This window comes from Capra hircus, chromosome 15 (genome assembly GCF_001704415.2).
Source record: "Capra hircus breed San Clemente chromosome 15, ASM170441v1, whole genome shotgun sequence".
NCBI lineage: Eukaryota > Metazoa > Chordata > Mammalia > Artiodactyla > Bovidae > Capra > Capra hircus.
Genome location: NC_030822.1, coordinates 1,574,710 through 1,593,051, shown reverse-complemented (window position 1 = coordinate 1,593,051; position 18,342 = coordinate 1,574,710). Strand labels below are relative to the sequence as shown.

Genomic DNA, 18,342 nt, shown 5'->3' with positions numbered 1-18,342 from the left:
CGAAAGTTAGATTAAAGAAACAAGAGCTCTACAGAACTGCTTTAAAGAACACACTATGAAATTTAAAATAGAAAAATGTGAAAGCACTTTTACAGACAAATCCTGTAAAAATCTATAAGGGACCCTTCAGGAACCTACGTGCATACCCAAGTAGTGCCATGGGCAAGCTAATAGTTGATACAGCACTCGTAAAAACTCCCGTGGAGACATTGTTATGATTGCCTTCTAAAAAGGAGAGAGAAAAAAATAAACACGTTTGAAAAGTTAGGTAACTTGGGAAAAACACAAAGCAGAGGTATATGTGAGAATTCAGGCCATAGAAATACTAAGTATTAATATTACATTTAAGCTGTATGCTGTTCTGCTAAGAAGGGTGTTCATACACAGTACAGAACAGCTGATACATGGTCAAAAGTAGATCACAATAAGGCTACTTGTCTCAAAATGTGCTTCACAGAAATCCCTTTCTTCAAGATGGTAATATTTTTTCAGCTGTTCACATCTTTAGCAGCATTTGGTGTTGTCAGTGTTCTGGACTTGGGCCATTCTGAAAAATGTGCAGTGTTCTTTCATTGTTATTTTGATTTGCATTTTCATGATGACCTAAAAAGTAGAGACTAACTTAATTTTAAATATTAATGGCTGTAATTTTTAAGAGATTATATCTAAGAGGAGAGGACGCTTCAGGGAGGGCTTCATGAGCGTGAAAGCAGTGCCATCACTCAGACCTTGTGCTTGGAAGGTTCTGCTCTGGGTTTAACACTCTGCCCTTGCCAACTTAAAATTACTATACATTTTGATCAAGGGACTCAACATCTTTGCTTTTCCACTGGGATCTGCAAATTGCATAGCCAAAAATGATTCTTCACCCTTAAATCTCCAGGGAGGTTTTCCCATTTTATAAGGATAACTTACAGAAAATGAAGAACCCAATTCTTTTTCTTCTAAAAGGTGATATTCCCTCCCTACTAGGAGAGATAATCTATTCCTATGATCTTTCACTTGGTTCTGAGGGATATATACTTAATATCGCTGTCACTCCATAATGGGACGCGCTGGCCCTTCAAGTCAAACCACAGGAGCCCTCAATGCTAGATTTCAGACATCACGTGAAAAAAAGATGTGCTACACAGTTCCCACTTATGAGTCCATGTCTTTGAAATACATATACATTTTCATATATTTTATGTTATATATGTGTTCTAATTCATTTAGCCTAGGAAAAAATATTCACAGGAAAACCCACTACATAGGGAAATGATAATTCAAAGAAATTCACTTTAGACTCAATTAATTTGATACTGTTCTTTTTGTAAAAGATATCTTTATAACTATTATCATATCTCTGAATGAGTCTTAGTGTTCTAATATGTCCAAATTTAAAAACTATGGTAGGTTATTCTTAGAGTGTGGTAAGTACTCTGTAGTAAACCTAGAGCAAAGGCTATTTGGGACAAATATTAAGTATTAAAATGAAATAGCTTCAAATAAAGAGTTGTGTGTGTGTGTTTTAATTCACATACCAAATGTTTATTTCTATTTAAAAACATACAGATTAATACTTAAGAATGTTATCAGACACCAAAACCATTGCTTCAGGCTATACTATAAAACTAGACAAGTCCCATTTGTCTCTTGAACTCATTTTTCTGTTCATTCATGAGTATGTGAGTTGCATGTGGTTTACATTGATAAGATGCATGTAGGCATGTACTTAAATATGCATATAAGCATAAATATACATATGAATGTGGGTGATTATAAAAACAAATATGCAGTAACAATTAATTAAAAAGAAATTTTGAAATATAAATTATAGGTTCATGGTTGATTCTCCTAAAGTTATTATTCGTGAGAACTCATTTTGTCCACATGTTTGCTTCCTAGACTCAAAAAGAACTTGAGAAAGGATGTAAAAAATTTAGATAATTATTGACCTAGCAAGTCAGTATGTTCCCTAGCAAGCATATGAAACCACACTACTGTTGTTTCTATATAATTAAGACATGAATCTTAGAGAAGATGTTGCTTTCCCCACAGCCTTTTTTAAGGCTCTCTTGACCTCTTTGTTCCTCAGACTACAGATCAGCGGATTCACCATGGGAACAACCAAGGCGTAGAACACAGACGCCATTTTGTCTGTGCTCATGGAATGGCGGGAGCCGGGCTGTAGGTACATGAAGGCGCCTGTCCCATAGAAGATGGAGATGGAAGTGAGGTGGGATGCACAGGTGGAGAAGGCCTTCCGATGTCCTTCAGATGAGCGCACCCTCAGAATGGTGACAAAGATAAACAGGTAGGAGATCAAGATGATCAGGAGAGTAAAGGCGATATTGAAGCTCACCAAAACAAAAACCACCATCTCGCTTCTGCTGCTGTCTGAGCATGAGAGAGCCAGGACAGGAGTGGCACCACAGGAAAAGTGACCAATCACCCTGGATCTGCAGAAAGAGAGACTGAACGCATTCCAAGTGTGCACAGAGGCCACTAGAAAACCAAGGCCGTAGGACGCCACGACCGTCCAGGCACACACCCTTGCTGTCATGATGTTGCTGCAATGGATTGGCTTGCACGCTGCTGCGTGACAGTCATAGGCCATTGAGGCCAAGAGAAAAGTTTCCACAGCAAGAAAGACTGCAAAGAAGAAAAGCTGAGTGGCACAAGCATTGTAGGAAATGGCCTTGTCTCCCACGAGGAAGCCAGCCATCACTTTGGGAGTGACGGCTGTGGAGTAAGCAAAGTCCACCAGGGAGAGGTGGCTGAGCAAGACGTACATGGGAGTGTGGAGACGAGAGTCCAGCAGGATCAACGTGATCACCCCCAGGTTCCCAACCAGAGTGAGGAGGTAGATGAGCGCGAATACCAGAAGGAGCGGGATCTGCAGCTGTGGGTCATCAGTTATCCCGGCAAGAGCGAACTCAGTCACGACTGTGCTGTTCTCCATGGGGGTTATTTATGCAGTATGAAAATGCACTATATAAATGAGAAAAGAAGCTCTGGGTTGTAACTGTGCTTAGAAACATAATTACGTCCAAAGTATATCTTATATCAGAATTTGCTCAATTTAACATGGACATAACAACAAAAGTTAATTTTTAAATAATGGTAGAAACACAGAATGTTCTAGCTTAAAGAATTTTGAAGATTATATAACCCAATCATCTATCTTCATGAATGATTGAATCTGAAGTTCAGAATTGTAAACAGGTATCTACAAGATGATTGCAGAGATCTCTTAGAATGAGATTTGTTGGCGGACGTAACTGGAGATTCAGTGGTTAAGACTCCATGCTCCCAAAGCAAGGGCACAGGTTTGATCCCTGGTCGGAGAACTAAGATACAACATGCCGTTCAGTGTGGCCAAAAAATAAAAATAACTGTTAAAATGAGATTTTTTTTAGCCTCCTAATTCATATTTTCAAAAACAAAGAAATACATGCAATAAAATAGGTTACTATAATTTAATTCATTTCATTGCAATCAGCACTATTGTATCAAGGTTAGTGTTAGTTGCTCAGTCATGTTCGACTCTTTACTATCCCGTGGACTGTAGCCTGCCAAGCTCCTCTGTCCACAGGATTCTTCAGGCAAGAATGCTGGAGTGAATCGCCATTCCCTTCTCCAGAGGATCTTCCTAATCCAGGGATCGAATCCAGGTCTCCTGTGTAGCAGGCAGATTCTTTACTCTTTCAGCTACAGGGAAGACCATTCTATCAAGAACAACATTATATTGTAGCAACACAAATTTAAATATATCATTTTCTAGGTTTCAGTACTCTCAGAGGATAATAGGATACATAGAATGTGTAATTCCCAGACAGTGGGATACTATAGAAATTCAGACATCAGAGAGTAATTGTTTAAAGTGTGACTCCAGGTTAGGGATACTTGGATGCAAATTCTAGCTCCACCTTGGGCTAGATAACTGACTTTGGGTGTTACTCAATATCAGTTGATAATGCAAACTGGCATTGTAGGCTTTCACACATTATGACTAACACAGAGTTAATGGTCTATGTATTGATTGCAATGCTGAGCATATGTTGCGATTGAAGAATTCCAGATAACTGTGAAATTGAGCATTCTGTATGCTCACAAATTCATTTGCTTCTTTCCCCAATCCTTTCAGTCTCACATTCTGTCCATACTCTCCATCAATTTTTCAAACAATAGTCCTCTTTTATTCAAGTTGTGCACAGTCCAGCTATGCCAAGTAAGATTTGATTATTTTCTGAGTCATCTTGGGTATTAACTAGAGTGTATGAGCCTCAATTTCTTGAAGTGTCAAGTGGATATTACAATATCACCTGGCACTTATCAGGATTCAATCAATGTAAATATTCTTACTATTCAAAGATAGTGACAAAATGTATCTAGGGACACAAAATGTAGGTGCCACAAGGAAAGATTCCACGTGAGAATGAAATCTGGATTGCTATGCTCTCACCCACTTCATTATTCTTTGTATTCATCTTGTTAACCTACACAACAGTTAATGATGGCTTGGAGCAGGCTCTCAGTGAGAAATTATCCAATTCTGAGTGCATTTCAAAAGTAGAGCTTGCTGGATTTCCTGATACATTGAATGCAGGCATCAGAGAAAGAACAATCATGATTCCATTTTTTGGTATAGTCCTATAGGGAATGGTGTAGAAGAAGCAGATGTTTGAGAAAGAACATGAAAGACGATTGCAGGTTAGGCGTTGTGAATTTCAGATTCCTTCTGGCCATCTAACTTAGAAGGGCTGCATAAATAATTGAGCTAGTGGCATCAGATTTTAATTCCAGCTATGTTGTCAATTTGGTATTGATTTAACCCTCTCATATCATATTGAATCCACAAAACTGAGTAAGATCACTTAAGGAAAGAGCTTGGAGAAAAAAAATCAAAGTGTGAAAATATTACAAAGTCAAAATCATGGAACAATACAGCATTAAGAGGAAAGTGGGTAAGAAAATTTTCACCACTGCGATTACTGCCAGGGAAGCCTTGTCTCAGAACACAGATTTCTGCTGGACAAGTAGTTAATGTAAAGTTAAGGTTATATTAGGAGAAGGAGGCAAATTTACTATATATTAGGTTAAGCTGATGACTGACTGTAGATTCCAGAAGGAACAGTAGAATGATTTAAGAAGTTGGGCAGGAGGGGCTCCTGGGCTTAAGAAGAGAGATATGAAGAGTTGTGGACAGTATTTAACAGGGGTTGAGGGCTTTCCTGAGATTCCTCAGCTTTGTGGTGAGTGACACAGCCATAAACAGAATCATGAGATTAGTCCTGAAGTCTCAGTGTAGAGGGCAAAAACCAGGCTATGAGGCTGTGGGGCGGGAAGGGAGGGTGGAGGTCTTGACAGAAGCCTGCCGCTCCCCACCCACCCCCGCACTCCTGATACTGGTGGTGAGAGGGTAACAGGCGGGAAGGCCAGGGGTCTCCAAACGGAGGAAATAGGCTGCAAGCATCAGACATATTTTTATCTCTCCCTTAAGTGGCAGGAGGAAACAAACTATGTGTCAGGTTTTTTTTTCTCTTAAAATTATGTGTTGCCATGACGACACCTGTTTCCTCCTTAACTTAGTTTTTCTCAAACCTTGGGCTAACCAACGCGTGTTTTTTTAGGGAAATGTTTTTTCTTAAGCTATGTTAATGAAACTATGTATTTGCTTTGGAATTTGCCTTTCTTCAAAATGGTTCCACCTAAAACTACCTTTTTTTCTTTTCTCAAACCTTGGGCTGATAATAGTTCAACAAGCCAGTATTCATATTTTATGGTGGGGGATGACCTCACGCCACCCTATCTCAAAGATGCATATTGTGGGAGAGGAGCCTGGGGCATCTCTGTCAGCCTTGAGGTGTCTGTCTTATCTGGTGAATAGCTTTCCAACAGACGTAAAACATCTGACTAGAGACTAGCGGGGGCACTCTTTCTGCCCCCTTCTGATGTCTATGTCAGAAACTTTCTCGATCTCTTTTATACTTTAATAAAACGTTATTACACAGAAGCTCTGAGTGATCAAACCTCGTCACTGGGCCTAGATTGCATTTGTCTCCTCCTGCTGCTAAGTCATTTCAGTCGTGTCCAACTCTGTGCGACCCCAAGACGGAAGCCCACCAAGCTCCCCCGCCCCCGGGATTCTCCAGGCAAGAACACTGGAGTGGGGTGCCATTTCCTTCTCCAAATAGGAAAGTGAAAAGTGAAAGGGAAGTCGCTCAGTCGTGTCTGACCCTTAGCGACCCCATGGACTGCAGCCTACCAGGCTCCTCCGTCCATGGGATTTTCCAGGCAAGAGTACAGGAGTGGGGTGCCATTGTCTCCTCCAGAGGCCAAGAATTCCGGCGTCTTTCACATCTCAACAACAGCCTTTCAGTGTAGGGAGACTGGGAGGACTTATTATCCGGAGAAGACATCTGCTTGGTTCTTACTTTCCTTAATCAATACTCTTATTGCTGCTAAGTCAGTTCAGTCGTGTCCGACTCTGTGTGACCCCATAGATGTCAGCCCACCAGGCTCCCTCGCCCCTGGGATTCTCCAGGCAAGAACACTGGAGTGGGTTGCCAAGTGAAAAGTGAAAGTGAAGTCGCTCAGTCGTGTCCGACTCTTAGTGACCCCATGGACCGCAGCCTACCAGGCTCCTCCGTCCATGGGATTTTCCAGGCAAGAGTACTGGAGTGGGGTGTCATTGCCCTCTCCAATCAATGCTCTTATTAGATGTCCCTAAATCTGGGGAGGAGATATACTGAAACTCATTTTATTTTATTTTGTAACCCACTTTCTTCTCAACAAAGTGGAGAAGTGATTCTTAATCCAGCATTTTCCTACAAGGGGGAAAAAAAGCTAGTTTCAGGTACATTGTTGCAATAAAATTAATCTAATGGTGAGAATAAGAATTATAAAAAGTCTTCAAATTATTGATAGACTTTTTTACCTTATTTCTTTGAAGTTTTTCATAGATTGTGCCACTTAAAATAACTGGTACCAAAAATAAAAAAATTTAAAAAATTTTAAAAATAAAAAATAAAATAAAATAAAATAACTGGTACCCAGGATACTTATAAAGTGCAGTCTTCCTGACAAGATGCTCTATGTCCTTGATAAAATTCAAATTTATTCTTCAAAGAATAACATGAGTTTTAAAACTTACACAGTCTTAAGCAACTTCTCCTCTCTAGAAGCCGCCTTCCTGTTATAACCTATGGAGCACCATTAGTGACTCATAACTCATTTGTTACTCATAATAATTTGTTTTATCTTAATTTAAGCTTCCTGTGAGCTTCTAAAAGTAGGAAATTTGATCTCAATTTGAAAATCCATTATAATCTGGAGAAAACATGACAACATTAAACAAAAGAAGGAATAGAGAGAGGGGAATGAGGAGGACTCGTGCTTATAAAGCAATTATAAAAGTACACTGAAAGAAGAGGCATAAATATCACACTAGAAAGAACAGTTTATGGGAACAAAGAAACCTGGACTCCAGCTACCGCTCTGAAACTTTACTGGCCTTAGGCACCCAGAGTAGTGATTAATTATCAGGGACAAATGTACAACTTAATGACTGAACAGCAAACAAAATTAGGGACAAAAATAATGCTCTCTGCATGGGAATAAAGAATAAGTATATCCCACATTGTTGTGGTTTAGTCACTCAGTCGTGTCTGACTCTTTGAGACCCAGTGGACTGTAGCCTGCGAGGCTCCTCTGTCCATGGATTTTCCAGGCAAGAGTACTGGGTGGGTTGCCGTTCCCTTCTCCAGGGGGTCTTCCTGAGCCAGGGATCAAGCCCATCTCTCCTGCACTGCAGGTGTTTTGTTTTGTGGTTTGTTTGTTTGTTTGTTTGTTTGTAAGCACTGAGCCACCTGGAATACCTTGGGATTAGATGAAATAGTAATATTTCCATATTCTAAAAGGGAAAACTGAAATTGAGAGAGTCTGACAACTTGTCCCAGTGATACAAAGTCCTACATGGCAGAGCAGGAACCCAAGACCCTCTTCCTTTCATTGTTTTATTAGATAAATACTCTCCTAAATAAATATCTAATATTTATTCGATAAATATTCTCCTTAAAAAGTCCATGATGCATGTACCATGTTATCTTGTTAAAAGTGACAGACACGTAATAACATTTTCAAGAAGTTCAATGTTGACTTAAGCGTAAATCAAAGGGAGACAGGTGCATTGATGTATTTTCCTAGAAAAATCTGACCCTGCAAATTTATACAGACTGTGCACTAAGCAAAGGCTTACCTGCTCCCTGAAAAATGCGACAGGCAAGCGCAGGACATTCACATGTGAGTCTCAAACCATAAATTCAGTCCACGGAAGAAAGGAGACATTCTACTGACATGTTCTTCTTAATCTTTGATCAAAAGGGGAAAAGTCCTCTGGATCAAGGTGATATTGAGAAAAAATATGTAATTCCATAAGAAACAGGTAATATGAATTATGTGGTAACACCTGCTGATCTCTCTTCTCAGATAAGTCACTTAATTGCTTTGAGATTCTATATGATCATAAAATGGAGATTCTGGAAATGTAGCCCCCCACAGCAGCAGCCATGAGAGACTACTGCTGTCACAAGAAAATAGAATTCCTGGAGTGTCCATGAAGGGGGCCAGCACTATAATCGTAATCAAAGCCGTTATTTGCAGGTATTTGCCGGGTCATTACTGCAGGCTCTCAGCATATCTCAGTTTGGAGAAAGGCCATTACAGGTATTAGACAGCTGTTGACAGTCCCAGTGAGTCGGATGCGCAAGGGACTCCAGCACTTGGTCTATTACCTATAATATAAGGTCTAATGGAGTTGAATGAGAACTTGAAGAGAGAGAGAGAGTTATGTACCCATGGAACTCTCAGGGGGAAAGTCCCCCTGAGAGCAACGACAAGTCCTCACCTCACTATTGGAGAATAAGTACTCAATGTCTATAGGGATCCAGCTGCGCTTATTGACAGAGACCATTGATAGGGGGTATATCAATATAACTTCATTATCTCTTTGATCATGCTAAAATTGAGTTACATCCTTACCTCCAGAAACCTGTGAGACCATGAGTATGTTAATATAATTTGTCCTAATTCGCTTTGATAATGCTAAAATCAAGTTACATCATTACCTCTAGGAACCCATATTGACTTAAACATGGGTAACAGGGATAGAAACATATCATTAAGCCAAATAGATCATAGAAATCATTGCATCCCTTAAGTTGCTCGAATATTTGTATCACTGATAAGGATTATTTATTCATTCAACTGTTTATTGGTCCCAAATGAGTTCAGTCAGTCTTGGCCCTGGCTGTTCATACTCAACACAAAACAAACATGGTTCTTAATCTCATGTGCTTAAGTTTACTGGAGAAGACAAACGTGAAACAAACACAAATAAAGATATAATTATGAATAGAACAAAATGTCCCTATGAGAGTGAATAGTAAAACTATACTTTGAATTGATTGGTCAGAATGCTTTTCTCGGGAGAATTAATACTTCCGTCAATACAGAAGGGATGAATAGATGTAACATGAGAAAGACTACTTTAAAAAAGTGAAAAGCTATGGTAAGGCTTCAAGTTGTCAAGAAGTTGGCAGAATCTAAAGAAGCCAAGTAACTATAGGATAGTAAGCAAGATATCTTTGGCAATTTAGCATTCTTTCCAGAAAAAAAAATCTTTCAACAAATCCACGCAAACAAAAATGCTCGTCCCAAACACTGAGATTATCAGGAAGAAAGACGGGTATAGACCATGGAATCAGTAAGGACAACTAGTAAAGACAGCTCACATCTAGTCCTGCATAAAGCAATAACCACCGGGACTGACGACTTTTCGTTGTTCAGACGCTCAGTTATGTCCAACTCTTTGTGACCCCGTGAACTGCCCAGCATGCCAGGCTTCCCACTGCTTCACCATCTCCCTGAATTTGCTAAAGCTCATATCCAGTGAGTCAGTGATGCCATCCAACCATCTCATCCTCTGTCATCCCCTTCTCGTCCCGCCTTCAATCTTTCCCAGCATCAGGATCTTTTCTAATGAGTCAGTTCTTCACATCAGGTGGCCAAGTATTGGAGTTTCAGGTTCAGCATCAGTCCTTCCAAAGAATATTCAGGACTGATTTCCATTAGGGTTGACTGGCTGGATCTCCTTGCCGTCCAAGGGACTCTCAAGAGTCCTCTCCAACACCACAGTTCAAAAGCATCAGTTCTTCATTGCTCACCCTTCTTTATAGTCCAACTCTCACATCCATACATGACTGCTGGAAAAACCATAGCTTTGACTAGATAATGATATTATCCATCACTATTATATTATACTGAATAATTTTACTGCACTAAAATCCTTTGTATTTCATCTACTTATCCTTTCCAAACCCTAGCTCCTAAAAAGCACTTATCTGTTTTACCATCTCCAATGCTTTACCTTTCCCAGGATGTCATAAAACAAAATCACACAGTTGAGAGTCTTTTCAGACTGGTATCATTCATTTAGAAATATGAATTTGTCTCCTCCCTGTCTTTTCATGACTTGATAGGTCATTTCTTTCTAACATTGAATAGCATTCTATTGTTTGGATTACACAGCTTATTAGTCCACTCATTTATTGAAGGATATATTATATGCATCCAAATTTTGGCAGTAATGAATGAAGATGCTATAAATATCCTTGAACTAGCTTTTGCCTGGGTGTAAGTTTTCAGTCCTTCAGGGTAAATACCAAGTAGAACACGTGCTAGATTATATAGTAAGAGTGTGTTTCTTTTTGTAAGAAACTGACAAACTGTCTACCAAAGAGGCTGCACTAGTCTGCCTTGCTACTGGCAATGAATGAGAGTTCTGTTGCTCCACAGCCTTAGTAGCACTTGCTGCTTCTGTGTTCTGGACATTGGCCATTCTAAAAGATGTGCAGTATTCTCCCACTGTTGCTTTAACTTACATTTTCATGATGACGTGGAGAATAACTTAATTTTAAACATTAATGGTTTGGGAATTTTTAAAAGATTTTATCTAAGATGAGGAGGACTCTTCAGGGCTGGCTTCATGAGCGTAAATCCTGTGCATCACTCAGACCTTGTGCATAGAAGTTCTGCTGTGGGTTTAACACTCTGCTCTTGCCAACTTAAAATTATCACACATCTGTAACAAAGGGCTCGACGTTTTGGTTTTTCCACTGGGAACTGCAAATTATGTACCAAAAATGATTCTTCACACTTAACATCTCCAAGGAGGTTTTTGCATTTTACAAAGAAAACTCATAGAAAATGAAGTCAGTTCCTTTTCTCAAAAAAGGAAATATCCCCTCCCTATCAGGAGAGATAATCTGTTGCTACATTTTTCACTTGGTTCTGAGGGATACATACTTAATTATCTCTGTCACTCCATAACAGGATGTACTGGCCCTTCAAGTCAAACCACAGACCTCGATGCTAGATTTCAGACATCACATGAAAAAATGATGTACTACACGCTTCTCGTGTATAAGTCCATGGTTTGAAATAAACATACATTTTCATACTTTTTCTATTATACATGTGTTCTAAATCATTTGACCTGGAAATAAATATTCACATAAAACCAGTTTATAGTGAATTGATAATTCAAAGAAATCTGTTTTAGACTCAATTAATTTGATACTGTTTTCTTTGAAAAAGATATCTTTATAGTTATCAGATCTCTGAATTAGTCTTAGTGTTCTAATATACCCAAATTTAAAAGTCATGCTGTGTTATTCTTGGAGTGTGCTAAGTATCAGTCAGTTTAACCTCTAATTTGAGCCTGAACCGAGATCTATCAGTTGAAGACTTGACTCTATATAGGAAGGAAGGAGCATAAAATGCATCCTGGGCTGAGCATCTGAAGACAGAGTCAAGGCTTACTGTAAAACTAAATGCTAGTTTTGTTTTTTTTTTAATTTCGGTGAATTAAAATATGTTTTGTTTAGTTTCCCTTGTCTTATATGCTGCTATTCTGTTTTCATTACAGTCACCACATGAAGACGTTACTCTGGGTAACGAGCCAATAGAGATGAACACGGAGCCGAGTAGAGATGCCCATATGGTGGCCTCCCTGGCGGTCCAGTGGTTAATGTCCACCTGCCAGTGTGGGGGATACAGGTTCCATCCTTGGTCTGGGAAGACCTCACATGCCCGGGAGCAAATAAGCCCATGAGTCACAGCTACTGAGCCTGTATCCTGGAGTCCTAGAGCTGCAGCTGCTGAAGTGCATTCCTAGAGTCTGCTTCAAAACAAGAGAAGCCGCCACAATGGGAAGCCTGCCTGGGCGTGGAGAGCAGCCCCAGTCACCACAACTGCAGGGAGCCAGCACGAGGCAGTGAAGACCCAACGGCCACAAAGAAATAAGATTGTTTTAAAAAGATGCCCATGCAATGATGCTTATTATCATTGAAAAAAGAATAAAACAAAAGCACTCAGTAATAAACCTAGAATGAGGATGTTTGGTACAAATATTAAAATGAAATGAGTTTATTTTCAAGTAAAAAGTATTTAAAAATAAAATTAATATCACATAGCAAATGATAACTTCTATTTAAAAATATATAGGTTTACATTTAAGAATGTGTTAATGTATCAGACACCAAAAGCACTTTTCAAATTATGCTATGAAACTAGGCAAGTCTGGTTTGTCTCTTGAACTCATTTTTCTGTCCACCCATGAATGGTATGATTGCATGTGATTTGCATGAATAAGACATGTGGGCATGTGCTTAAACAGGTCTGTGAGCATAAATGTGCATACAAATGTGGATGATCATGGAAACAAATATACAATAAAATGCAATTCAAAAGAAATCTTAAAAACACAAATTATAGGTTCATAGTTGACTCTTCCAAAGTTATTTTTCATGAGATCTCACTTTGTCCACACATTTATTTCACAGATTTAAAAATAACTTTGAGAAGGTGTGTAAAAATTTTACATAATAGTTGGCCTAGCAAGTCAATACTTTCCTTAGCTTGATTGAACTATATCAAACCATCTATTTGTTTCTATATAATTAAAATATGTATCTTAGAGAAGACTTTGCTTTCCCCACAGCCTTTTTTAAGGCGTTCTTGACCTCTTTGTTCCTCAGGCTATAGATCAGCGGATTCAGCATGGGGATGACTATGGCGTAGAATACAGACGCTATTTTGTCTGTGCTCCTGGAATGGCGGGAGCCGGGCTGTTGGTACATGAAGGCGCCTGTCCCATAGAAGATGGAGATGGAAGTGAGGTGGGAAGTACAGGTGGAAAAGGCCTTCTGATGTCCTTCAGATGAGCGCACCCTCAGAATGGTGACAAAGATAAACAGATAGGAGACCAGGATGACCATAACGGTAAAGATGATATTGAAGCCTGCCAAAATAAAAAACACCATCTCACTTCTGCTGCTGTCTGAGCATGAGAGAGCCAGGAGAGGCGTAGCATCACAAAAGAAGTGATCAACCACATTGGATCTGCAGAAAGGGAGACTGAATGCATTCCAAGTGTGAACAGAGGCCTCCAGAAAACCAAAGACATAGCATCCTACGACCATCCAGGCACACATCCTTGGTGTCATGATATTGGTGTAATGGAGTGGCTTGCACACTGCGGCATGACGGTCATAGGCCATTGAGGCCAAGAGAAAAGTTTCTACAATCAGAAAGACAGCAAAACAATATAACTGAGCAACACAAGCTTTGTAGGAAATGGCCTCGTCTCCCACGAGGAAGCCAGCCATCACTTTGGGAGTGACGGCCGTGGAGTAACCAAAGTCCATCAGGGAGAGGTGGCTGAGGAAGACGTACATGGGAGTGTGGAGACGAGAGTCCAGCAGGATCAGCGTGATCACCCCCAGGTTCCCAACCAGAGTGAGGAGGTAGATGAGCGTGAACACCAGAAAGAGCGGGATCTGCAGCTGTGGGTCATCAGTTATCCCGGCAAGAGCGAACTCAGTCACAACTGTGCTGTTCTCCGCGGGGATCATTTGTGCAGTATGTGAATGGCCTATAGCAGTGAGAAAAGAAAGGCTGGTTAGTGCCTGAACTTAGAACTATCATGATGCCCAAGATGGCCTTATATCAGAATTTTCTCTATTAACTTACGCATAACAACAAAAGGTAATTTTAAAATATTCATAGAAATATGGAATGCTCTACTTTTAAGAATTTTGAAGATACTATAACCCAATCTTCTATCCTCATAAATGATTGAAACTGAAGTTCAGAGATGGAAAGAGACATGCAAAATCATCAGAAAAATCTGTCAAATGCAAGATTTGTCATAGGACTTCCCCGGCAGGTCAGTGGTTAAGACTCCATGCTTTCAATGCTGGTGAAGACAAGTTCAATCCTTAGTCAGGGAACTAATAATTCACATTCAGTGCAGCGTGGCTGAAAAAGAGAAGGAAATGGCAACCCACTCCAGTGTTTTTGCCTGGAGAATCCCAGGGATGGGGGAGCCTCGTGGGCTGCCATCTATGGGGTCACACAGAGTCGGACACGACTGAAGTGACTTAGCAGCAGCAGCGTGTCTGAAAAAGAGAAAGGGGAAAAAAAGAGCCAATTCATTGGAAAAGACCCTGATCCTGGGAAAGATTGAGGGCAGGAGAAGGGGAAACGGAGGATGAGATGATTGGATGGCATCATCATCTCAACGGACATGAGTTCGATCAGACTCCAGCAGACAGTGAAGGACAGAGAGGCTTCACGCGCTGCAGTCCATGGGCTTGCAAGGAGCTGGACATGACTGAGCGACGGAGCACTCGTGCACCCTCGCTAGACAGTGCTTTCCGGTCATAGTCTGTGAAGTGCTGTTGATCGTTTTGTTACTCATAATAATTTATTTACCTTAATTTAAGCTTCCTATCCCTTATATGCAGAGTACATCATGAGAAACGCTGGGCTGGAAGAAGCACAAGCTGGAATCAAGATTGCCAGGAGAAATATCAATAACCTCAGATAAGCCGGTGACACCACCCTTATGGCAGAAAGTGAATAGGAACTAAAAAGACTCTTGATGAAAGTGAAAGAGGAGAGTGAAAAAGTTGGCTTAAAGCTCAACATTCAGAAAACGAAGATCGTGGCATCTGGTCCCATCACTTCATGGGAAATAGATGGGGAAACAGTGGAAACAGTATCAGACTTTGTTTTTTGGGGCTCCAAAATCACTGCAGATGGTGACTGCAGCCATGAAATTAAAAGACGCTTACTCCTTGGGAGAAAAGTTATGGCCAACCTAGATAGCATATTAAAAAGCAGAGATATTACTTTGCCAACAAAGGTCCCTCTAGTCAAAGCTATGGTTTTTCCAGTAGTCACGTGAGGATGTGAGAGTTGGACTGTGAAGAAAGCTGAGCGCCAAAGTATTGATGCTTTTGAACTGTGGTGTTGGAGAAGACTCTTGAGAGTCCCTTGGACTGCAAGGAGATCCAACCAGTCCATTCTAGAGGAGATCAGTCCTGGGTGTTTTTTGGAAAGAATGAAGCTGAAGCTGAAACTCCAATACTTTGGCCACCTCATGAGAAGAGTTGACTCATTGGAAAAGACTGACTGGGAGGGATTGGGGTCAGGAGGAGAAGGGGACGACAGAGGAAGAGATGGCTGGATGGCATCACCGACTCAATGGACGTGAGTTTGAGTGAACTCCAGGAGTCGGTGATGGACAGGGAGGCCTGGCATGCTGCACTTCATGGGGTCACAAAGTCGGACACGACTGAGCGACTGAACTGAACTGAACTGAACTGATCCCATATAGATCAATACTGCATAAATAGACCTAAGTAATGAATTAAACTACAGTAGTTAGAAACTACTGAACACTCTATTTTCAGGGCACCACATGCGTGCTGTATCCCCACTGATTTATCACGTCACTATGTGAGATATTATCTCCATTTAATATACGGGAATCTGAAGCTTACTCACAAGGAGTTACACACTGAAGTCCTTAAAACTAGTAAATTGCAGAGCTGGTATTTGAACACACATCATTTTGAACCAAAGCATATCCCCCTAATATTGTATATATAATCCAAATTCTCTATGACAGCCCCAGGCACAAAAAAGTTACTCATTATATCAATGTACTCATGAATGACTGATTTATTGAGTCCATACTTCATAAGCAATGTGGGGAAATAAAAAGCATGGTCTTTGGAATCAATACAACTTGCTAGTGGGAACTTGGCTAATACACTATATTTCTAAATCCTAACTGAGTGACAAGAGCTATATCCATACAGGTTTACAGTTGAATTCCTCTCCCTTCTCTCCAAAAGAAAAAAATGAAAAAAATACTTCTACATTTAAAAGTAACATAAGTTTGCATAACATCAATTAGTGGCTCCATAAAGGGCTGGAATTTGTTCAGTAATCCTTCCAACATTCATTTCTCTTCCAGTACTAAGTAATTGCTTATAGTCTATCAGGTTGTGTGCTAATTGTAAGGTCTACAGTGAAATAAGAAACCTATTCCCTAATCAGGAAGTATAGAAGACCAAGAAAGATGACAAAATGACCACCACTGTGGGATAACTTATCCTTTATTCCCAAGCAGAGAGCTTTACTTTTGTCCTTCAGGCCACTGGGATCATATGATGGTCTCATTTACACTCTGGTTAACCCAGCCCAATGTTCACGGCTGGAGAATCCCATGGACAGGGGAGCCTGGCGGGCTACAGTCCACTGGGTCTCAAAGAGTTGGACATGACTCAGCAACTAACACTTTCACCAGCCAATACATCCACTAGTCGATCATTCCAGATGCCCAATGCCAGCAAAGTTTCAGAATGATAACTGAGCTAACTGAGGGACTTCCTTGGTAGGCCAACAGCTAAGACTCCATACTCCCAAGGCAGGGGACCCAGGTTCGAACCGTGACCAGGAAGCTAGATCCTGCATGCCGCAACTAACAGTTCGCATACTGTGAGGAAGATCCTACGTGCCGCCACCGAGACCTGGCACAGCCAAGTAGATAAAAATAAACAAGCATTTAAAAAATGATGGCTGGAGTCCAGGTCCTCTCTCTCCTGTCGATTGTTCCTCCCGGGGTGATGCTTACACCTTTCCTTTCCTTTTATAATCGTCCTCTTAATCCGGGTCCCCCTTATTTATTTCTCTCTGTTCTTATTCTTTTTAATGAATGATGGTATGTGCTCTCCAGATGATAACAAATTTTCAATTGAGACACAATCTGATACTCTCAAAGACTGTAGAACTAGCCAGGGTAGCTGGTATTCTGATGCTCCAAAAGAGGAAACAGAAAGCGATTCAGCTGTAACAACTTGCTCAAATTCTAGAAGCTCATGTATAGCAAAGCAAGGACTACTCAAGACCCTCTTGTTCATTTTATCTTTTTTACAAAAGTAAACGCATATCCTCCTCAAGAATTTCTTTGATGTGTGTGACACAGTCTCCTTTGAGAAATCACAGACACAGAATGACAGTCTAAACATTCAGTATTCAGTTGTGAATAAATCGAGAGGGAAACAGGTGTCTTGATGTATTTTCCTGGTTACCGCTGCCCTTGAAAATTCATACAGATCCTAGATTTGGCCCGAGGCTTACCTGGCTCCCTGAACAATGAACAGGCAAACGCAGCACTTTCACATGTGAGTTTCAAATCAGAAATTCAACCCATAAAAGATAAAAAGCATTTTACTGCGATGTTCTTTAGTGTTTAACCAAAAGGGAAAAGTTCTCCAGAACAGAGAGATATTGAGGAAAAAAAAATTAATGCCAGGGAAGCAGCTAAAACGAATTGTATGGTAAGAGCTGCTGATCAGTCATCTCAGATAAGTCACGTACTTGCTTTAAGTCACTATATATTCATCTATATAATGGAGATATTAGAAAGGCAGCCCTCAAACAACATCCTTCCAGAAATACCGAGAGGCTCCCGTACTGTCCTGAAAAGGGGCACTCATCATAATCATAATAAAAGTCCTCGTTATTTGCAGCTATCTGCCCTATTCATTACTGCAGGCTCCCAGTAAATCTCATTTTGAGAGAAGACCATGGAAGGCAATAGATGCCTACAACTGTCAAGGACACTGACAATCAGGAGAATGAATGGAGGCTCAGGGGCTCTGCCCTTGGTCTGTTACCTACAATATAAGGGGCTATCTATAAGACAAGGCCTGTTACCTATTACGTAAGGCCCAATGGAGTCCTAAGAGAACTTGGAGAGTGAAAGAGTCACACAGCCGTGGAGCTCCCAGGGGACCAAGCCCCCACGAGACCAAGAACAGGCCCCTTTCTCACAGTACTGGGCAACAAGTGACGAATGTGTCTATAGGAACCCAGTTCTGCTTGTTTCCGGGAGACCATGAGTATGTTACCGCAACTTGCATTAATTCCCTTAGATAATGC

At 40.5% G+C, this 18,342-nt stretch overlaps 2 protein-coding genes across 2 annotated transcripts; both read right to left on the bottom strand.

Annotated features, from left to right (window-relative positions):
- On the bottom strand, positions 2,000-2,944 carry LOC102189607 (olfactory receptor 5B12-like). The gene has a single exon (XM_005690325.2). It carries the CDS (start codon positions 2,942-2,944, stop codon positions 2,000-2,002), a length of 945 nt encoding a protein of 314 aa, XP_005690382.2.
- Positions 13,005-13,971, bottom strand: LOC102174955 (olfactory receptor 5B12-like). Its single transcript, XM_005690292.2, has one exon. The coding sequence runs from the start codon at positions 13,956-13,958 to the stop codon at positions 13,005-13,007; it is 954 nt and encodes a 317-aa protein (XP_005690349.2). The 5' UTR covers positions 13,959-13,971.

What these genes read in the sequence shown, in the direction of transcription:
- LOC102189607 (XM_005690325.2), bottom strand. Translation starts at nt 2,944, where the DNA reads ATGGAGAACAGCACAGTCGTGACTGAGTTCGCTCTTGCCGGGATAACT.
- LOC102174955 (XM_005690292.2), bottom strand. Translation starts at nt 13,958, where the DNA reads ATGATCCCCGCGGAGAACAGCACAGTTGTGACTGAGTTCGCTCTTGCC.